Source organism: Ipomoea nil, unplaced genomic scaffold (genome assembly GCF_001879475.1).
Source record: "Ipomoea nil cultivar Tokyo-kokei standard unplaced genomic scaffold, Asagao_1.1 scaffold2025, whole genome shotgun sequence".
NCBI classification, from domain to species: domain Eukaryota; kingdom Viridiplantae; phylum Streptophyta; class Magnoliopsida; order Solanales; family Convolvulaceae; genus Ipomoea; species Ipomoea nil.
Window position 1 is genome coordinate 77,655 of NW_017618453.1, and position 18,295 is coordinate 95,949.

General features: G+C 38.1%; 3 protein-coding genes and 1 pseudogene across 3 annotated transcripts; 2 read left to right on the top strand and 2 right to left on the bottom strand.

Annotated features, from left to right (window-relative positions):
• The first annotated feature begins 950 nt into the window (after positions 1–950).
• LOC109147624 lies at positions 951–2,606 on the top strand. Its single transcript, XM_019295232.1, has one exon. The coding sequence runs from the start codon at positions 951–953 to the stop codon at positions 2,604–2,606; it is 1,656 nt and encodes a 551-aa protein (XP_019150777.1).
• Positions 2,607–4,694: 2,088 nt separating this feature from the next.
• On the top strand, positions 4,695–5,558 carry LOC109147625 (uncharacterized mitochondrial protein AtMg00810-like). The gene has a single exon (XM_019295233.1). It carries the CDS (start codon positions 4,695–4,697, stop codon positions 5,556–5,558), a length of 864 nt encoding a protein of 287 aa, XP_019150778.1.
• Positions 5,559–7,783: 2,225 nt separating this feature from the next.
• Positions 7,784–9,674, bottom strand: LOC109147626 (annotated as a pseudogene).
• Positions 9,675–16,897: 7,223 nt separating this feature from the next.
• Positions 16,898–17,872, bottom strand: LOC109147627 (putative F-box protein At5g62660). Its single transcript, XM_019295234.1, has one exon. It carries the CDS (start codon positions 17,870–17,872, stop codon positions 16,898–16,900), a length of 975 nt encoding a protein of 324 aa, XP_019150779.1.
• Positions 17,873–18,295: the final 423 nt, after the last annotated feature.

Consider the following 18,295-nt stretch of genomic DNA (forward strand, 5'->3'; position numbering starts at 1 on the left):
CTCCATGTATCTCAAACCTTCTCCAAACATCTCTACTAAATGAATAAACTAAAACCAAAGGAGACATTATCCTCTCCCTTTCAATCAAGAACACAATCTCCCCCCATACTATTTGTACTACACCTCATGAGAGTAGCTTCTCCAATCACCTCCCTCTCCTCCAATAATGGCAAACCCACCGTTTGTTTCTTCCACTCCATTGACCTCTCCAACGTCCATATATTTATCTTGTCAGGCAAGAATGTGGGGCCTCAGATTTGGCCTTTTGTGGGACAAGAATGTTAATGAAAGCTAGGCAACCATTCAGCTTCATCCATGGCAGCCATCCCTCCCAATGCTGCGAGGACCGGCACTCAGATGGGAATGGTATGAACGAGATAAAACTCTCCGTAACAACATCCATTGCAACTATTTTTGGTTTGGTAGTCCTCAGTCGAGTCCAGATCCCTGTCATTGATTCAGTAATAATAGGAATCAAATAGATAATCCCATTAATGTGGACGGCAGCCTGGGTATATCCCTTGATGGTGGAGGAGTCTATCTCCCTCCATGACTTATCCACTCCGACAGTTAAAACCCGCAGCCGATTCAACAACCGCCGGCCACCATAGTACACCTCTGAGTAGAAAACCTTGTACCGTTCCGAAACCGAGTCAAACCCCAAGACCGCACTCCCGGTCGGCCTACCATTGCTTGGCAGACAAATACACCGTCCGGTACTAAGGTCGAAGATGGCATTATTGGAAAAGACTAATACGCCCTCAGTAGAATTAAAGAAGTAAGGGTAGTATTGTAATTGGCTATGTCCAAATCTGTTATAACGGTATTTGGCGCCTCTCCTCTTGTATATATGGCCTTCTTCTTCTCCGTAACAGATTGAATAACAAATTGTTTTCTTTCCATATACATGTAATCTTCCTTTCGTTCTGAACTTCTCCGCCGAGCTCATCATGGTATCAGAGCACCGGCGATCAAGCTATGCCGCCGCAGTCATCGGTGAATCCAGCCACGGAGTTTCGGTTGCACCTCCGATTCCACCTCAGGTTCCAGTTCCGCAGAGGAACGACGTTGCGGAGGATATGGAAAACCCGCTTTATCTGAGCGTTAACGAGAACCCTAATGCGGTTCTCGTCACGCCTCTTCTCTCTGGCAGCAGTAACTATGCCTCGTGGAGCATCTCAATGCGCGTAGCCCTTGAAGTCAAGAACAAATGGGGATTAGTTGATGGAAGTGTTCCGGCGCCGGAGAGGACTCACGCTCAATACAGATCCTGGAGGAGATGCAACTTGATCACATCCTCCTGGATTCTTCGCTCTGTCCACACTACAATAGCACAGAGTGTCATGTATATGGACGAAGCGAAGGAGATTTGGGATGACCTCAAACGGAGGTTCTCACAGCGAGATGCGAATCGGATTTCGTTTTTACAGAGCGAGATTTCTGGCCTGAAGCAAGGAGGTTTGTCGGTCAACGACTATTACACTAAATGCCGCACGCTTTGGGAGGAGATGAATGCTCTTAGGCCCCTCCCAATCTGCAAGTGTATACCAAGGTGCTCCTGTGATCTAGTGGATCAGATTCGAAAGGATCGAGAAATCGATCAAGTCATCAGGTTTCTACAAGGATTGGACGAAGAGTACAATTCCTTGAAATCGGGAGTTCTCATGCTCGATCCACTCCCAGAGATGCACAAAGTTCTCGTGATGTCTGAGAAATTCGAGAGACAACTTAATCTCACTAATCTAAACAGCCTGGGAAGGGATATGACTCAAGCTAACGTTGTACAGATTGACCAAGGCAGTTCTGATGAGACAACTGCTGCTGCCTTCAACTTCTCGAATGGTAAGAAATTCGCAAACTCAGGAGGAACCAAGGCTAAATGTAGTTTTTGTGGAATGAACGGGCATACCATCAAGAAGTGCTACAAGAAGCACGGGTACCCTCCCGGTTGGGTACAAGGTTATAAATCTAAGGGAAAACAGTATGCTGCCAATGCAGTAGCTACTCAGACTGATCAGACTTTCACTCCTCAACAAGTTCAAGGTCTGATCTCCCTTCTAGATCGAATGGGGCAGAATCAACAATCTACCAATGCTGCTGTGTCCTTAGTCCCAAGGTTCAATAAAACCAACAACACCGGTGATGAAGGCAAGTACTCTCGTACAAAAATTAATTCTGCTTATTTGACCTTTTCTACTTGGATTGTTGATTCGGGAGCTACTGACCACATCATATGTTCTCTTGATTTGTTTGATGAATTTTATACTGTGAATGGTGCCATGGTTAATCTACCCAATGGGGACTGTGTTGCTGTTAGACATATGGGGAATATAAAATTGAATGACAGTTTATGGCTAAAGGATGCCTTACATATTCCTTCGTTCAGATTCAATATTATATCTGTAAAAAGGCTCCTGAAAAACTCATCTTATTCTTTAATGTTTACACATGATCAGTGCCTTCTAGTGGATCATGGGAGGATGATTGGCTTTGCTAGAGAAGACAAGGGGCTATACTTGCTAAATAATCCTCCAGTTACCTCTGTTGAATCTCATATTTGTATTCCTGCTTCGATACATTGTAATAACGTTGAGCTATGGCATTAACGATTGGGACATTTCCCTTTGAATAAACTACATTTACTTTCTATTGATATTCCTTCTTCCATCCCTAAAAATATGGTCTGTGATGTGTGTCATTTAGCCAAGCACAGGAGGTCTCCGTTCCCTTTGAGCACCACTGTATCAACTGCTTGTTTCGACCTTGTCCACATGGACATTTGGGGCCCCTTTCACATCAAAACTATGAAAGGGGAGAGGTATTTTCTCACAATTGTTGATGACTGTTCACGTTTCACCTGGTTGAGACTCATGAGAAACAAATCAGAAACAAGAACTATGATCAAAGAGTTCTACAAGATGGTTCAAACTCAGTTTGGAGTTTCTATCAAAACCATTAGGAGCGACAATGGCCTAGAATTTAATATGCAGGAAACGTTTGGTAAACATGGCACGCTTCATCAGAAATCATGTGCTAACACCCCTCAACAGAATGCTATAGTTGAGTGGAAACATCAACATGTTCTAGCTGTTGCACGAGCTCTGAAATTCCAAGCAGGCCTTCCCCTTGAATTCTGGGGACAATGTGTTGTTCATGCAGTATATGTCATAAACAGGTTGCCTTCCGGAGTCATTGGTTGGTCAAGCCCATATCATAAACTATATGGTAAGGAGCCTGATCTTGCTCTCCTAAAAGTATTCGGTTGTCTATGTTATGCTGCAACCTTGTCCACTTCTAGACACAAGTTGGCACCAAGAAGTCGAAGGTGTGTGTTTGTTGGTATTCCTGCAGGTGTGAAAGGATACTTAATGTATGATCTCATCGACAACACCACTTTTGTTTCTCGTGATGTAGTCTTTTATGAAGACCAGTTCCCCATGGCTTCTTCAAATGCTCACTCTCAGGAGATGGTACCTTCTCTGCCAAATATTCTAGTCACAACATATGAAGAGATCATTCCTCATGATACTCAAGACAATCAACATTGTGATGTGGTACCACCTGAACCCTCACAACTGGAGAACATAATTAATGAGGCCATTCATCAGACAACTCGGCAACCTCAGGCAGACTTCTTGGCCAAATCACAAGATGCGAATAATGGCAGGGAATCTTCTCACAATTCTGCTTACAATGATCAGTCCAATCTGGACAATTCCGTGGATCAGGCAACCTCAGGCAGACTTCTGGACAATTCTGTGGATAACAGTGATAAGAATATGATTGGCTCCTTCCCCAGACAATCTCGTCGTTCCAGCAGACAAAGGCAGCCACCTAGCCGTTTACAGGACTATTACTGTGACAATATTATCCAGCAGAGAAGCTCTCCTCACACATTATCTAAGGTGATGACATGTGAATACCTTGGCCCTAGTCACAAGATATTTTCCTTGGCAGTCACCTCAACTGATGAACCAAGGACATATAAACAGGCTGCTCGTCACACATGCTGGAAAGATGCCATGGCCGCAGAGATAAAAGCTCTCCAAGACAATCAGACATGGGAACTCTCCGATTTACCCCCTGGCAAAATTCCCATAGGGTGTAAATGGGTGTATAAAGTAAAGTTAATAGCCGATGGCACCATCGAAAGGCACAAAGCACGACTTGTAGCAAAGGGGTACACACAACAACTCGGTATTGATTACCTTGAAACCTTTTCCCCGGTTGCCCGATTAACCACCATTCGAACTTTCATATGCACAGCGGTTTCCAGAGCGTGGCATGTCCACCAATTAGACATTAACAACGCCTTTTTACATGGCGATCTTAATGAAGAAGTCTACATGGTGTTACCACCAGGATTTGAGAGTACAAAACCGAATCAAGTATGCAGGCTTCGTAGGTCTTTGTACGGTTTGAAGCAGGCAAGTCGCCAATGGAATGCAAAATTAAGTTCAGCTCTTATCCACATTGGATTCAAACAGTCCCAGGCGGATCCCTCTTTGTTCACCAAAGAAGTGAACATCAGTTTTGTTTCAATTCTCGTGTATGTTGATGACATCCTCGTAGCCAGTGCTGACTTGTAGCTCATCACTGATCTCAAACATTTCCTAGACACCAAGTTCAAAATCAAAGACCTGGGACCACTGGGCTATTTCCTAGGGATTGAAGCACACTTGGGAAAAGATGGGATGAGTCTATGCCAAAGGAAATATGCTCTTGAAATACTAAAGGAGACCGGCTTCCTTGAAAGCAAACCGGCAGCCACCCCTATGGTTCCAGGATTGAAGCTTGTTCATTCTGAAGGAAATCCTCTTCCTGATGCTGGCTCCTATAGACGACTGGTCGGCAGGCTATTGTACCTCACAGCCACAAGACCTGATATAACATTTGCCCTTCAACAGCTAAGCCAGTTTGTAGACACTCCTACATACATTCTTCTAACAGCAGCACATCGAGTTTTAAGGTACATCAAAGCCTCACCCAGGCAAGGGATTTTTTATCCTTCACATGCGAGTCTACATCTAAAAGGCTTCTCCGATTCTGATTGGGCGGCTTGCAATGAAACACGAAAATCTGTAACAGGTTACTGCATATTCCTTGGTTCCTCACTTATATCATGGCGGTCGAAGAAGCAGGCTACCATTTCTCGTTCCAGCTCCGAAGCCAAATATCGTGCTCTTGCAGCAACCGTTTGTGAGATCCAATGGCTCAAATATCTTCTCCAAGATCTTAAGGTTACAGAGGCTAAGACAGCAACTTTATACTGTGACAGCAGATCAGCCGTAGCCATTGCCGAGAACTCCGTCTTCCACGAACGCACCAAACACATAGAGATTGACTGCCATGTAGTTCGCGAGAAGATAAATCAAGGCTTAATCAAGTTGTTATCTGTGTCAACTAAGAATCAAACGGCTGATGGTTTCACAAAGCCTCTTCCTACTGCTCTGTTTCGCGACTTCATCTGTAAGCTTGGTGTACAAGACTTGTACTCCCCAGCTTATGGGGGGGTATTGGAGAACACTAATACGCCCTCAGTAGAATTAAAGAAGTAAGGGTAGTATTGTAATTGGCTATGTCCAAATCTGTTATAACGGTATTTGGCGCCTCTCCTCTTGTATATATGGCCTTCTTCTTCTCCGTAACAGATTGAATAACAAATTGTTTTCTTTCCATATACATGTAATCTTCCTTTCGTTCTGAACTTCTCCGCCGAGCTCATCAGGCGTCGTTCCCCCACCCGTTGCTGAGCAGACACATCTTTCCATCCTCAGAAGATACTAAACCTTGTACATCCAAACGTTGGGCAGTGTCGGCTTGGAGTTTTCCATGGCTTTCTTCACGGTAACCCACGGAGTATAAATTTAACGCGCGGGGTGTTTTGGAAGGGAGAGAGACGAGGATTCTGAACGCGAAGCGTGGCTCCGGTATGAAGGAATAGAAGAATTTGGAGGTGCATCTGAATCGCACTGCGGATTTGGCAGGAACACTGGTGAGAATTTTGAGAAGAATCTCTCATGGAAGAGAGGTTATGGAGGTAGAAGAAGAAGTTGAAGGGTTCATCTGTCTTTGAAGTTTGATCTTCTGCATATATTCAATCAAGAATGGTGGTTTAAGCTTTTTGGGTCGACGATTTTGATGTTTATATAGACGTGATACAGAAGTTGATATCAAGTAAAGCACACAAAGTCACTGTCCCAATCCTATTATAAATCTATTTCTTAGATTTCTTGTTCACAAAAGCCACAATCTTCTAATTAACTCAGAAATTTAATGTAACTCTCATACTGAGGACTATAGAAGTAAGAGACAAAATTAAGAGATACTCAGGTAAACTCTGCAAGCAATTGATTAAGAGCTATGGCTGAAAGTTAATTTTATTCATTACAATACATATTGTCAGGTATTAATGATTCCACTTGACATAATTAATCTAACATGGTGAGGATTGATCATTTATCTTGCTTACCATTTATTACACTAAAACTAACAGAGTGTTTGGTTGGAGGGAATTTAAATTTCATTCCCACTTAATTCCACCTAATTCCAAATGCCATAAAATTTCTTAGTTTGGTTGGAAGGAATTGCAATTCCCTCATTTTCATGGAATTAAAATCCTATGTCCCCTAGGATTTTAATTCCAGGGTTTTAGGAAGAAAAAGAAGTTAGTGATGAGACAAAATTACCTCTCCCTTTTTTTTAACCTAAAAATAATACCACAACAACAATGGACATTTTGGACTTTATACTACTTATTCACTTTCAATTATCATGTATACCAAACATTGGAATTGAAATTCTCAGTAATTCTATTCTTGTAAACCAAACACTGAAATTTAAATTTTCACTTTATTCCCAGTAATTCATCTCCCATGGAATTGCAATTCTTTTCCCACGTAATTTCCTCCCTCCAACCAAACGCCCAGTAAATTGTCAGACTATTTCTTAAGTTTTTTATTACACTTAAAACAATATTAATTATTTGCTAATAAGTTGTGCAATATATTATTAAATACAAATTAAATCAATGCAATAATAATAATTAATAAGTCAAAAACCGCAATCTCAAGGAATTGAAATTAATCTCCCAAATAAATACACTACTGGAAATTATGGAATTTCTGACCACTTGAAAGTGATATTAAATCAAGTCCAAATCTTTGTTCCGACCACTTTTGGTATCCGGAAAAATCTTTGTTGCTATTTCTGACCACTTTTTTATATCAACTTAATTTAAGATCACTTTTAGGTGGTCGGAAATTCCATAATTTCCAATAGTGATATAAGAAAAAAAAATTAGAGAAGAAGGTTGAGTTAGGAATGTCAATCAGTCCAGCTTTATCAATTTTAATTGAAATTAATCTCCCAAATAAATATAAGAAAAAAAATTACAGAAGAAAGTTGAGTTAGGAATGTCAATCCAGCTTTATCAATTTTGGACCAATGATTTCTAATTTGTTAGATTTATTAGATTAAAAGTTTTTGCATCTAATAAAGTAATAATAAACGGTCAGGTTGGAACAATCTCGAGCAAATCATGTCATATTATTTAGTTTATCAAATTAAAATATTTTGACAAGGCAGAAGTGTCAAATAGGCCCATCTACTATTACCAAGTGCTCAATTCCTACCATGAACTAAAATATAGTCTAATCAGCCACACTTACTTCCTAAAATTATTCGATTAGCTTTTTTTGCAAGTTACCTCTAGGTTACCAATCAAATTGCTGACATATAATTTTATTAGAATTAAAGTGTATGGTGAGGTGAAAATTACTTCTTAAATCTTTGTTGACAGCGAGAACTCAAGTGGATACACCGGCGTTCCGTCGGGGTTGAAGAGGCCGTAGTTGCACTCCGAGGTGGGCTCGGGCTTCATGTTCTCATTGAACAACGCAAAGACGAATATGTTCAAATTGTTGGTGGGCTTCAATGGAGTTCCTTTCGTCTGGGCAATGAGCTGGAGGAGGATGCAGTTGTACTTCCTAGCGTTCTCCAACGTCGCTCCCGGCTAGTCGGCGTCCCCCTTCGACGCCCAACCCGTCTCCGAGATCTGCACGCACACGTTCTTATACCCCAGCGAAGACAACACCCAATGACCGGCTTCGACTTGAGCGAACAGCATGTTGTTGTAGTGAAGGCCGGAGACGAGGTCAGTTATCCCAGAATTCTGCTGGAACAGCATGAAATCAAGCTCCACATGGTTGGGATGCGCCTTGTAGGTGAAATACGGATACGCATTGATCAGAAAAGGGGCTCCGGTTTTGACGTGGAACTTGAGGATCTCGCAAACGCAGCCCACCAGATCTCGCTTGAAAGCCCCGGAGGACGGCGGATACGACGACTCCAGCACCGCCAGCGAGTGCGCCGTCGTCACATCGATCCCCCCCTCCAGGTTTAGCTTCACCAGAGCGGCGTGAACGCTATACATAGTCGGGAGGAGGTTGTTGGTGAGGGAGGCGTCCTTGGAGCTCAGGACCTCGTTCCTGACAACGATGCAGATGATTTTGGTCGCCGGTAAATACGTCGCCACGTTCTGCCACACCTACGCCCCCGCTTTCTCAGGATCCTTCACTTTACACAGCTCGTTGTTGCTAACATTGCAATGAACTCCACATTCGTGTTCGCGAAGGCTTTCAGCACCTTTGGATCCGCGTCGTAAAGTTTCAACCTCGTTACGCCCATGGACTTCACCAGCAGAACCACATTTTCCACCTCACCATACACTTTAATTATAATAAAATTACATGTCAGCAATTCAATTGGCAACTTGGGGGTAACCTGCAAAAAAAGCTAATCGAACAATTTTAGGAAGTAAGTGTGGCTGATTAGACTATATATTAGTTTATGGTGGAAATTCAGCTCTTGGTAGTAGTAGATGGGCCTATTTGACACTTCTGCCTTTTGACTATCACCCTAATCAAATTTATCCAAAGTCTTAAATTCCTTTCAAATTTTGAATTTTGTTTTCAATAATTCAAGTAAACATGTGTGCCCTTAAGAAAAACTAGGGATTTAAAAACATGTTGACAATGATACATTTGTTTCAAGTTATCTCACATGTTAATTCTAAAATTTCATGATGGAAAAAGGATACATAAGGCGCTAAACATATTATTTTCTCCTTTCTTGATAAAGTATGAGCAGCCGGAGGCAAATATGTTTTCTTATCCCCACAAAGTGGAGCTAATGTAAGTCGTATACACATTTCAACCAAATCAAATCTAGCATTGAGTCCATCTTTAGTCTTACCTTTTATGTCTAAAAGAGTTCCAACAAGACTATCACATACATTTTTCTCCACATGCATCACATCAATACTATGTGTCACATCTATTGTCTTCCAATATGGACACATGCATCACATGCATCACATCAATACTATGTGTCACATCTATTGTCTTCCAATATGGAAGATCAAAGAATATAGATTTCTTTTTCCACGGACTCTTCTCATTTGTAGGTATCTCAACATTATATTTTGACCTCTTACCTCTTTGAGATTGAAGCTTTTGAGTCTTACCAAAAGTAACACTGATGCATTCAACTCGTTCATAAACTTGATTCCCAGTCAATGGTTGTGGAGCATCTGTATAGTCTTGTACCCCATTGAATGCCTTTTTTAATTTTCGATAAGGGTGAAATTTATCAAGAAATCTCCGATGCCCCATGTATACAGTCTACCATGAACAAGTTGATGATAACAAGTATTATCTTCACATATGGTTGATGATAACAGGTATTATCTTCACATATGGGGCATGCCTTATGACCTTTGACACTATATCCAAACAGGTTTCCATAAGCTGGAAAGTCATTGATTGTGTAAAAAAGCATTGCATGCAACTTAAAAGTCTCCTTCCGGTATGCGTCAAACACTAACACACCTTCATCCCATAATTGCTTCAAGTCATTAATCAAAGGCGCCAAAAAAACATCTATATCATTACCTGGTTGTTTTGGCCCAGGAATCATCAAGCATACTAATATGTATTTGCGTTCATACACAACCAAGGGGGTAGATTGTAAATTATCAACATAACTGGCCACGAGCTATGCTTGCTACTTAGGTTCCCGTGGGGGTTAATTAATACCATCAGTACAAAGTCCAAGTCTAAGATTTCTCAACTCATGGCCGAATTCAGGAAATGCATTATTAAATGTTATCCATTGAGAAGAATCAGCCGGGTGTCGAAGCTTGCCATCAGAAATTCTTTCATCTGCATGCCATGTTAAGTTCTTCGCATCGCTTGGATTTGCAAACATGCGCTTAAATCTTGGAAGAATTGGGAGATACCACAAAACTTTAGCTGGTGGACTTTTCAAACGTACTTTTCCAGCAACATTCTCTCTTGTTTTATAACGAGATGCCCAACATATTGGACATGCATGCAAGTATTTGTAATCATTCCTAAACAATATGCAATCGTTAGGGCAAGCATATGTCTTTGTATATCCCATACCCATGGGACACGGAATCTTTTTGGCATCATACGTACTATTGGGAAGTTCATTATCATCTGGAAGCATATCCTTTACTAATTTAAGTAACGCAGTAAAGCTCTTGTCGCTCCACCAATTCCCAGCTTTCAAGTTGAATAATTTTAATACAGCAGATAATCGGGTATATTTACTACGCCCTGTCCATAAAGGTTGTTTTGAATCATTCAATAATTCATCCAACTCATTTGACCGATTAGTAAACTCTTCTCCAACATCGCGAAACATTTCATCCAACCGATCTTCAGACTCATCATCTTCATTGTCAACATACATGTTAGATGTTGTAGCCACATCGCTTTCACCGTGCCAAATCCATTGTGTATAATATGGATTAATCCCATTAACGATTAGATCATCATATATGTCCTCTTCACGTAACCTTTTCTGATTACAACATTTCTTACAAGGACACAACCACCTGTTATTACTATTCGGAAGGTTACTCTTTGCAAACTCTAAAAATTTTCTAACTCCATCTTCGTATTCCGTACTAAGTTGATTAGCTATCATCCAACTTTTATCCATCATAAGCCAATCTAAAATAATAATAACCCTAATTGAACATTTATTTACTCTATTTTAACAAATTTCTATAATAATAATAACTACTACAACAACTAAAATAATTCTTAAAATTCAACATATATATATAAAACAAATCCTAAATTTTCAAATATCGACACAATTTCATTTCTATTTCACAAAGGGCTTATCTTTTCCATTTTATTTAGTAATTGGGTTTCAAGACAATTTATAAGTCATCTCATAATTATTTAACTTAAATTAGGTAAAACTAAAATTTATAGATAACAGAAAGATGAAAGAAATTATGAAAACGAAAACAACATCGCAATTGAATCGCGAAAAAAAATCCCACATATACAATACGTAAGCTTATGTTCACTAAATTAGTTAGAACCAACAAAATCTCATTATTTTGCAACTCGATCATGAATGTATAATAACTAAACTATTACTCCCCCCAACTCATTTATACATAAAAATTTCTAAAAATTAAAAATATATAAACAATATTTCATAAAATTCCACATATACACACAACAATTCATAATTTACCCAATAACTTATAAAATTCAAAATATATATAAAAAACTAATTAAAAATATATATAAAAAATGATTTTAATATATATATATATATATATATATATATATATATATATATATATATATATATATATATATTACGTACCGCGTCCGTCCGGCGAGGGAGCGAGCGGCGTCCGGCGGCGAGGCAGCGACCTGTTGTTGCGGCATCGACGTGCGGAGAGCAGTGGCGGCTTGCAACGACGTGCGGAGAGTAGTGGAGGCTTGCGTCGATGTTGGTTGCTGCCGTTCAACAAAACGACGGTGGCGTAACGGTTGCGGCTGTCGGGGGATACGACGGTGGCGTAGAGGTGTGGAGGTGTGAACGCTGAGGAAGTTTTTTGGTGTGGAGGTGTGAGGGCTGAGGATTTTTTTTTTTGTTTGTTTGAATTGTTTCGTCTGTCTCCGATTAGGGCATAAGGCGTATTAAATGAATATACGACGTCGACTATATACTTAGCCGACGTCGTATACCATATGTATTTTTTAATTTTTATTTGAGATACGGCATCGGCTAATTAATTAGCCGACGTCGTATTGTATTTTAATTTTAATTTTTTTATTTAAATACTTTACGACGTCGGCTTATTAATTAGCCGACGTCGTAAGGTATTTTAATTTCTTTTTTTTTATTTAAATACTTTTTGACGTCGGTTATATCAAATAACCACGTCATATGTATTTTTTATAAAAAAATAATTTTAAATATTTAACGTCGGATTTTCTAAAAACCGACGTTATAATGGTGAGGTTAAATCAGTTTTCTGTAGTAATGAACAAATTGAAGTGAGAAACTACCTCGCAATGTCCTTGTTTGACCCATCAGTAGTTAGCGGTTAGCGTTAGCGGAGTATATTTGCGGATTTGACCAGCGAATTATATCAACAGTTGGTAAAATAATTTTTGAAAAAATTAACTGTTTAAATTAACATTTAAAATGTCCTAAGGGTATAATAATAATAATAATAATAATAATAATAATAATAATAATAATAATAATAATAATAATAATAATAATAATAATAATAATAATAATAATAATAATAATAATAATAATAATATAAAAAATAATAAAAATAAAAATAATAATAATGATAATTGGTAGGGAATATCCCGACCGACATAGCTTCACCACGACCGAGATGCCTTTGTCCTTTTGTCTATGTCTTTGCAGGTAACAGGTCGGGCTCCTTGAGGAGAACCCGGTCGGGGACCGACCGGGAGTTGCCCGAGCGATGCTATGAACCCCGAGCGGTGGTCCTTAGGCGAGAGAGCTGGCTAAAGACACGTGGCGGCTTTCTACGACGACAGGCAGGGCACCCGGGAGGAGGACACGTGGAGGCTACGTGGAGAGCATGCCGAACGGCCGGAAGCTTGTTTCCGGCGTCGCGGCTATAAATACCCACAGTAGCTACAGTGTAGAGGACTTTTGGACGATCGATAGGTTGTAACTAGAGACTCCCGACCGCAGTCAGTCGGTACTCAGAGCAACCAAGTAGATTGTACTTAGGAACTCTACCTTGATCAATAAAGACTTTACCTGCTTTAATTGGTCTTGTGTTATTTATATTGCTTACGTAGAATTAGCAGTATCAATAATAATGATAATAATGATAATAATAATAATAATAATAATAATAATAATAATAATAATAATAATAATAATAATAATAATAATAATAATAATTTCTTTATCATTCATAATAATTTATTCAACAATAATGGTTGAACTAAATGAACACTGAGCAAAACACCTAAAGGACTGGTACCGTTGATTCATTCATTGATCTTGTATATATGTGCATTCATTAAATATATTAGAACCCTTTGCAACAAAAATACTTGGTTACTATTTAACAAAAGTTTAGTAACAATTATAATGAATCTCCTATATTACATTGTATTCATATACTATGCATTACATATTTAAATAAACAAATTAGACATTATTTGCATCTGTATGCACCATGCATGGTGCATACGGATGCACGACATAATTTGCCCCGTCTGTGGGGACCGAACCCCAATCGTTATATCGTGGACCGCATACATAATCGATTATGCACCGCACGTCAAAACATCGTCGTTACAGCGCGCTGTTAATGTTAACGGAGTGACACTACAGTGTATCTAAACCGACACTGCCTCACGTATTATTTTTATATTATCAAATGAAACTGCAGTTATATCAAAATGATATTGTAGTTGTGGTGAAATGAAACTGTAGTATATATAAAATGAAACCGATTAACATTTCACATATTTTAGTGTATATTGTACAATGAAGCTGTAATTATATCGAAATGATCATGTAGTTGTGTTTTAATAAAACTATATTGTATATAAAATTAAATTAAATAACATTTTCACATATTTAAGTGTATAAATATTGAATTTTGCAAAACGGTGCAGAACGGCGCGAAACAGATTCCGTTTCTTTTCATTAAATAAAACGACTGTTGACACTTAAATTTTAATAAATATTGATTATTTATCAATATAAGTTTTGATGCGCGGTGCATAATCAATTATGCACCGCTATGCATGATATAATTTGCCACTAAACCCACAACCACATGGTTAAAAGCCACGCACTCTACCACTGACCTAAGGCAGCTACTGAATACTTATGTTACATATTACTAATTATCGACAAAACCAAGTCAAAATTGAGGGACAAAGCATACTTAATAAAAAAAAAACTATAAATAATTGAGTTTAAGACCTTTGAAACTAATATTATTATTTTTTAAAATAATTTCTTGCCCACAAAAAGTGCAATTTTCTTGTCTTAAAATCTCATACGTACTTTTGACTTGATAAAATGATGGAGGAGTAATTACGATAACTCAGCGATTTTTTAAGTGAATAAATTTTTTTGAAACACCATAAATTTTTTAAGTTGTACTTATATTGAAAAAGTTTATCATTAAAAACAAAAATTCATTTTTACATTCTTCACATGTCTATTTCCATTCTAAAAAAGTGAATCCCACATTAAGAAAAGTTGTTTACTATAAAAGATAAATAAATAAAAAGACTAACCAAGGGGTATGGTTCATTAGTGTTTTCCAAATGGAAAGTTTTTTTTTCTTTTAAAATATAAACTAGAATAAATCACTTAAAAAATTAACACAAAATTTTAAAGTCTAATTCACTTTAATTCCCTTTTACTAAATCAGGATTTTTTAATTTTTTTTTAAAAAATAAAAGCTTAATGCATTATATTAAACGAAAAATGTTCACAAGAAACTAAAGAGAGTTATGCCACTCTCCGCAACCTAACAAAGAAACAATTTCCTTAGCAAGAACATGGGCAACACGATTCGCAGATCGCCTAGCAAAATAAAAGATTACATCATGTATCTGAGATGCAATCTCTTTTACATCATCAAACACTAATTCAAAAGAAGAGTTATAAAAATTAGAAGATAAAGCATGATAAAAAATCTGAGAGTCTGTTTCAACATCATATCGTCGTAGTCCAATTCACTCAACTGAGAGCTTCACGAAGCTAACCGCTTTAACCTCTTTCACGTCAAAGCAACCAACATACGTAGAGCTTTTAGCAGCAATGAATACATCCATATCATCTCTTATAATCCAGCCCTTTCCCATAACTCCATTATGGGATCGTGCATGTCACGCGCCAGGCTGGGCGCGTAAATACACTGTCTGGCGCGTAAATACACTATTTTTTTTTTTTATTTGCTTCAGTTTTTTCTTTTCCCTCTTTTCCCACATTTTCTTCTCTCCTCTCTCCTCACTCTTATAGTCTTATTTGGTACCTAAAAACTTGTATTAAAAACTTGTCTACCGAGGATGCTCTAAAATAAGTTCTACCAAACATTGGCTTTTGATATTTGAGCAGGAAGTTAGATCAAGATAACTACAAAATTAAAAGAAAATATTTAATGTAAAAGGAAATGAGATAGTGAATTTGTTATATTTAATTTGACAATATTTTTTCAAAGGCTGAACCTCAACCCTATTAATTTAACAATATTGATTTGAGAGTACAATGATAAGCACGTGAATATATAATCTTTTTGTCATTTACAGAATAGTTTGAATGATGGAGAAGAAGAAAAATTATCGCTGTTTCAAAAAAAAAAAAAAAAAAAGAAGAAGAAAAATTATCGAACATCCAATTGCTTGAAAAATATTCTTTTTGTCCTACTAGAGTTTAAAATTAGAAAATTTTATTCTCTTTTCTATTTCTCTTTATATATATATTTAAAATCTCAATCCTTGTAGCTAGATCGATAAGGATTCATTTTCATTACGCAACCATGACCCTTCCTTTTGTATGGGGCAAATTATTGTCTGAATCATGTTCACGCAGTGTTGTATGAATTATAATAAAAATTACATTTTTAATATATTAAAAGAATTACATTTTAATATATTATAAGTATATTTTTCTACTGAATATACATCATACAAAATAATGTAATATCAATAATCAATGTATTTTTTTTAAATAAAATGTGCATTTTTAATCTACAAAAAATATATTATTTGTGTGTTAGATGTACATTATTTAATACTATAGTCCACACAATAATGATTGCTCATATATGATTATTCATATAGGTGGGTTGTACTGGGTAGCCTATCATCTGGTTATTATTTTCACGTCGTAATTTCCCATAATATAATTCATTTTAATTTCCATAATATAATTCATTTTGCATTTATCAGACTACATGAAATAAATAAAAATTATGTGCATAATGATTCATTATAGTGGTAAAATTCATAAATTTTCAATTTAGCATACCAAATTAAATAACACAACAAAACATGCAATAATATAACTTTTTTTTAAATAAAAAAGCTCATTCATTTAATCATAAACTGAAGTGATTACAAATATAATTGATGGGACCCATTTCTTACCGTCAGACCTAGAAACAACTTCCTAACAATGCTACAAAGAACATGAATAGTAGACTGTTTCACAAATTTGAAGCTGAATTCCTTAGACATTAAAAAATAAAATTATAAAATTTGAACTTCAAATTATCAAGATAGAGCTTAACTCCATCCTTGAAAATAAATAAAATCAAAATCTTTTCATTCGAAAAAAGTTACAATCTCATCCTCCACATACACAACACTTTTCATATATAATGAGAGAGAAAGTGAGTAATTATCAACTCCATGTATCTCAAACCTTCTCCAAACATCTCTACTAAATGAATAAACTAAAACCAAAGGAGACATTATCCTCTCCCTTTCAATCAAGAACACAATCTCCCCCATACTATTTGTACTACACCTCATGAGAGTACTTCTCCAATCACCTCCCTCTCCTCCAATAATGGCAAACCCACCGTTTGTTTCTTCCACTCCATTGACCTCTCCAACGTCCATATATTTATCTTGTCAGGCAAGAATGTGGGAGCCTCAGATTTGGCCTTTTGTGGGACAAGAATGTTAATGAAAGCTAGGCGACCATTCAGATTCATCCATGGCAGCCATCCCTCCCAATGCTGCGAGGACTGGCACTCAGATGGGAATGGTATGAACGTGATAAAACTCTCCGTAACAACATCCATTGCAACTATTTTTGGTTTGGTAGTCCTCAGTCGAGTCCAGATCCCTGTCATTGATTCAGTAATAATAGGAATCAAATAGATAATCCCATTAATGTGGACGGCAGCCTGGGTATATCGCTTGATGGTGGAGGAGTCTATCTCCCTCCATGACTTATCCACTTCGACAGTTAAAACCCGCAGCCGATTCAACAACCGCCGGCCACCATAGTACACCTCTGAGTAGAAAACCTTGTACCGTTCCGAAACCGAGTCAAACCCCAAGACCGCACTCCTGGTCGGCCTACCATTGCTTGGCAGACGAATACACCGTCCGGTACTAAGGTCGAAGATGGCGTCGTCCCCCCACCCGTTGCTGAGCAGACACATCTTGCCATCCTCAGAAGATACTAAACCTTGTACATCCAAACGTTGGGCAGTGTCGGCTTGGAGTTTTCCATGACTTTCTTCACGGTAACTCACGGAGTATAAATTTAATGCGCGGGGAGTTTTGGATGGGAGAGAGACGAGGATTCTGAACGCGAAGCGTGGCTCCAGTATGAAGGAATAGAAGAATTTGGAGGTGCATCTGAATTGCACTGCGGATTTGGCAGGACCACTGGTGAGAATTTTGAGAAGAATCTCTCGTGGAAGAGAGGTTATGGAGGTAGAAGAAGAAGTTGAAGGGTTCATCTGTCTTTGAAGTTTGATCTTCTGCATATATTCAATCAAGAATGATGGTTTCAGCTTTTTATCAGGGAATAAAAGTAGCAGGTCCAAAAGGCTTCACCAACCGTTTCTGTTATTTCTGTTATTTTCTATTAGCTGCTGCTAGTATCTCAGCTCTGTGTATAGCTTCTGTATATAGCTTCTTTTGTCTTCTTTGTAAGAATGACTTTTTTCATCTCAATACAACACTTCTTCAGTTTCTCTTCCTCTAAACTTAGCTACGTGACATGGTATCAGAGCCACTAAGGGAAGCTCTCTGAAGTGAATTAACATGGCAGCCTGGCCTTCACTTGGTGCAAACACAACTCCGACGCCGGCAACGGGAAATCCGGCACCTGCAGCTCCTCCCACTCCGGCGACTGCTTCGATCTCCACAGAGGTAACATTCGATCCAGAATCTCCTTCGAATCCCTA